This window comes from Limulus polyphemus, unplaced genomic scaffold (assembly GCF_000517525.1).
Source record: "Limulus polyphemus unplaced genomic scaffold, Limulus_polyphemus-2.1.2 Scaffold2104, whole genome shotgun sequence".
Classification (NCBI taxonomy): domain Eukaryota; kingdom Metazoa; phylum Arthropoda; class Merostomata; order Xiphosura; family Limulidae; genus Limulus; species Limulus polyphemus.
The window spans coordinates 203,306-208,694 of record NW_013667714.1 but is presented as its reverse complement, the minus strand read 5'-3'; the positions used below and the strand labels follow the sequence as shown (position 1 = coordinate 208,694).

The 5,389-nt window shown below is 32.5% G+C and overlaps 1 protein-coding gene across 2 annotated transcripts in view; it reads left to right on the top strand.

Moving 5' to 3' along the window:
* The first annotated feature begins 2,246 nt into the window (after positions 1-2,246).
* The window catches only part of LOC106465969 (probable rRNA-processing protein EBP2), a 13,257-nt gene continuing 10,114 nt past the window's right edge, over positions 2,247-5,389 (top strand). For both annotated transcript variants that reach the window (XM_022393932.1, XM_013926216.2), the window contains exon 1: positions 2,247-2,320. In XM_022393932.1, coding sequence (XP_022249640.1) covers positions 2,270-2,320 — 51 coding nt within the window. In that variant the 5' untranslated portion in view covers positions 2,247-2,269. The remainder of the gene's footprint in view (positions 2,321-5,389) is intronic.

Sequence of the window (5,389 nt, the reverse complement as noted above, 5' to 3'; positions counted from 1 at the left end):
GTTCCAGTTGCCACTGCTGTAGTCTTTCTTCTTGTTTCTTTTCTTTTTCCTCCAACCACTGCTGTAACTTCTCTTCTTGTTTATTTTCTTTCTCCTCTAACAACTGCTGTGATTTCTCTTCTTGTTTATTTTCTATCTCCTCCAACCACTGCTGTATTCTCTCTTGTTTATTTTGCTGTTCGAGCTGCCATTGTTGTAGGTTTCCTTGCCACTTCTGTAATCTTTCTTCTTGTTTCTTTTCTCGTTCTTCTTGTTTCTTTTGTTGTTCTTGTATTGCTGCCATCAAATCTGCTAAGCTCGTTTCCATTTTTTCTTTTCTGTCCCACTCTCTGACACCAATTTTGTTACGTCTCCGTTCGTTAGTTAATTTTCCGTAAATTCGTTCCGACGAAACTTTAGCCACACAAGTCCTTTCTTAAATAAAACTAGTTTATTCTTTCTCAATACAACTTTGCAATACACTTAATTTCCACAGTCACGCTATAACAAACGCTATAATTCACAACTCAATTATCAGTTTCTCTCTGTCTGCAGTTCAATTACATTGTTGCCGTCACTTCTTGGCCGTCTTATATACAATAATACCGTACATCTAGTAAACACTTGAGGCTTCAGGAACCTTCGAGAATATGACGTGTTACTAGAGTCACGTGACCCGCGCTGTCGTAACAAAACATTACTTTGACAAAAATACGTTTAGCTTGGATGTGTTTCACACTGCCATGAACTTATCTTATGTAAATTGTAAAATATTACATTGCTATTACGTTTAAATTATTTTAAGTAGTAAGTGCTTTTTGGGTCCTAAGTCCCAAATCTTTTCGATAGCTAGCGACGTCCCTGGCTTTTGATAAATATATCTCTGAAGAGTAGATTCAAATTATAGCATCATTGGAATAGTTAAAATTAACTTACGGTATTCCTGCGAAAAATCCTTCAAACTAAACTTGTTAAACTGTGGAGAATCGAAACTGTCCTGATACTTTGAAAAGGAAGTTTAGGAGAACACTATAGAAGCAGTGATGAAATTAAATAACTGAAAAAAGTGATTACAGTGAAGTGTAGTTGAATAGCTTGAATTAGCTTAACTGTATGGGCAGTATTGAAATACACTGCTTTCTGTTCTGTACTAGATCATGAAACCAATAACAATGACATAAAACTCAAGCTGTGAAGCACTGATGGAATTTTGCTCTAATTAACTACTAAAATTCTGACTCTACTTATGTTTTAAAATATATATATTACATCTTCATTGTAAATCAAATTAAGGCATCAGCGATCCATTCTTCTTCAGAATGGTAGACTGATTCGACATATGGTTTTGAATTAATTTAACAAGGGTCAAAAATACTTCCACTGATAAGTTATAATGAGCATACATGAAGATATTGGTTGAACTGATAGACTAGAGGAAAGGCATCCGCCGTCAACTCTTGAAATAATTATGAGATTTCACCGTCTCTGTTTTAGTCTTATTAGGTCACGACGGACACACTTACAAATTTCGTTTTTTTGTGTGTGTGTGTGTTTTGTTTTTTATGTCAAAAGAACACGAATTATGAACCCTTGGATTCATAGTTTGGGCACGCTAACTACATCACCACACCAAGCCCTCAGTCGTGCTCCACAAACACAAAATATGATGAAAGCATTATTCATAAAAATATGTTTAATAGCCAACGGACTTTACTATCTCTGCAGAAAATAATCATTACTTTATTAGGCCGATATGTCTACAAAAATTGTGTTTTAATCAGCAGTTTGTGATAGGGAACAAAGCTAGTTTGCACCCCAGTGGCTCAGTGATAAGTTTGCGAAATTACAACGCTAAAAACTATGTTTCGAAACCAGTCGTGGGCAGCGTATTGTGTAGCTTTGTGCTTGTTTTGTATTTCGCGCAAAGCTACACGAGGGATATCTGCGCTAGCCGTCCCTAATTTAGCAGCGTAAGACTAGAGGGAAGGCAACCAGTCATCACCACCCACCGCCAACTCTTGGGCTACTCTTTTACCAACGAATAGTGGGATTGACCATCACATTATAACGACCCCACGGCTGAAAGGACGAGCATGTTTGGTGTGACGGGGATTCAAACCCGCGACCCGCAGATTGCGAGTCGAGTACCCTAACCACCTGGCCATGCCGGGCCAGCTTTGTGCTAAACAACCAACTAATCAAACATTCGTTCCTTGATGGTTGTCTTTTTTTTTTATTTTCTTATTTTTAAGGCAGAAATATTTTAACGACAGAGGGCACAATAGTAAAAATGGCTGTGCACCTAGTAGAAGACAACGTGGTAGGCGATTCTGATGCTGAGGTAAGTTTCAACCTCTTTATTATATTCAGTTTTTACTTTTAAATAAGCACTATGATTTGGATACTTTTTAATAACAAGGCTGTGAAACATCCACAGTTGTATCAGAAAATAAAAAGTTCTTCAAATTCGTAGAAGACGAAGCGTCACGAGTCGACTTGTGCTCCATTACTGATGCGGTGATGGCATCGGAAGATATTGCCATTGATAAAGTTAATTTGTTTCGCCATTGTGCGTTTTTTGTTTTTTTTTCTTATGTATTTAAATTTTGATATCATTTATATCTACATCAGTACATGGTCTATAATATATCTTTAATAAGAACTTAAGTTAAAGTTTAAAGAAATAATTACAATCATTATTGCTGTAATAAACATAATTCATTAATTGTACGTTTGTAGACCTTGAATTATGTTTTAAATAGTTTTATAAATATTTTTGTGAAATGCGACTTAAAATGCTTATGCACCATAAAGTTTTTCTTAATGAAATATTGTTGCTATTGATATTTATCTACAGGTAATGAACAGAGAAAAACTTGCAAGTTGCATTACAGAATATAGCACTTTAAATTGTATTTGTCATCGAATTCGTATTTGTAGAGAGATTCATAAATAAAGCTAACAACCAGTATGATAAGATGAAGTATTTTGTTACAAAGATCAAATGTTGTAATAACAATATAAATCTAATGCACAGAATAGGAAAATATTTGCAAGTCAAATAGGGAAAGTCAATAATTAAATCAGTTTATAGGCCATAACATGGTGATATTGTGTGAATAAGGATAATATTTCAGATATGGGAAATATTGAAGTTACAAATCAAAAAATGAATTGTTTAATTACATTTAAGTTAGTGAAACAAGAGAGGGAAGTTTGATTCTCTAAAATAAAAGTATGTAATAAATGTACCTTTATATAGGAAGTCACAAAGAATTATAATTCTTGGCCATGGTAGTGTCAGAGTGCAAAATTGCAGTTGAGAATGTATAAATTTCCATTAATTCAAATTCTAAATTATTGTATACACCAAACAACAAATGAAAAATGTCTACAGTACTATTAAATCCTGAGCTTGCACTGTTTATTTCAAGGCAACTGTACTCCTAGTAGTTGTAAATTGATGATAAGATCATCATGATTGCTAAATGTTCCTCTGGCATTTAGTGGTGACCAAAAATGGTGTCGGCGAGTGGGTGCTTGGCCAATATGAGTCTGTATGAATTATTCAATATCTTTTCAGAAGCATTTTCTTTTTGAAAACATACAAACAAAACTTCAAAGCCATTAATAAATTCTAACTAATCAATTAATTTGAAAACCAAAGCCACTTGCAATAAACTGTGTGGTCCATATAACATAATTCAGAAACACACATATATATATATATATATATATATATGTCTGCCCAATTCCAACTGACAGCATGTAAAAAAGAAAAGATGAATTAAAACTGTAAGCAGACAATATGTTGCCTTGACAACAGTTTGCTTTACATCATAACAGGTGTTTGTTTTGGAACCTTTGTTGTTTACTATTTATGTGAATATTACAATATGGACTATAATATTTCTAAGTTCAGGACTTGTTTAAAATGAACTAAACAGTCTTAGTGTCTGAGCAAGAATGTAAGAAATGAGTTTCACAGTTTAGGAGTACAATGAGCCCACAGAAAATGAAAAATTAGAATTGATTTCACGTGTTAGGAGAGTGTTGATGTTAGAAAATGAGAAGGATTTGAATGTAATATCAACTGAATGTGTAAATGTGGTAGAAATAACTAATTGAGTTTTAGAATTTATTTATAGAAATTTTTGATTCAAGAATATCAAGTGTTTTTGGTTTGGTGTCCCTTTTTTTTTAATACAGTACTTGAATATGGTCTCTGTAACATGAATACTTTTTGGCATTCTAGAAGGGATGCAGAGAAGGCTGCTTAACAGAATTAAGATTTTTGATTTCCAAGAATAGGCTTCAGAGCTGTCTTTCACATACTTAATTATGTTTAATAAACACTTGTTGCATGTATCATAAGATAATTCAAACAGTCCTATTGACTCTATACAACTTATTCATATATTTTCAGTTTTGACTACTACCAGAATCAGGCAGTCTGACTTGAATATCTAACAAAAATTAAATTGGAACCTGCAACCAAGAACAAAAAAATATTTTGAGTTGGATATTTTATTAATTAATTGGTAGGGCTATGGGAAAAAAAATAATTTGACCTAGACCTGTAAACATACAGTCAGAAATGGTTAAACTTATACTTTAGTGTGTATTGTTAATATTCAAAACTTGTTTAAGCCTACGATTGGAAGATTTATGATTATGAAAGACTGTAGTTTTAATTTTCAAGTAGTCAGACAAACAAAAGCAAATTAGTATAGCTTCAAAAACTTAAAATATTTCTTCTTTGTGCTGAGGCACATTAATAGAAAAAGTTTCATATGTTGACTTACTTTAAGTTAAAAAAAATTTAACTATAAACTTGAGAAAACTTTAAAATGGCAAAATATACCTTACTGTGTTTAATATAAATATTGCATTAAGAGAAATAAGTAGTACCCCACTCACCAATTATGAAAACAAACCTGGGCCTAGTGCATATGCATACTGTGTATTTACACATAATAACATAATTTTGCACATAAATATACACTTAATTAATATACAGAAAACTTGTTCTGTTATGAAAGGCAGATACTTTTTCTTACACCAGTGTCTCATGAATTAACAATAATATGAAAGAATTATCTCAACATGGAACCGTTTAACCAAATTATAAACTATGATGATTTAATAGCAATTATCTATGATTGTTTCACTGTTTGATTTTTTTTTCTTTTACTTTCAGAGTATTAAGAGATTTTGTTATTACCCTTTCACAATGTATTGTAAAGTATCATCACATAATTTAGCTTTGTATTTGTATGTGCTTTATTACATTTAACCCTTTTGAGATTGGTCACGGGTGAAAGGCCTTGTCATCTCTTTTGTTGACTTCCATTCAAAATTTTATTGAACTGCTATTTCATGAATTTATTCAATAAGTTTGGTATCAAAC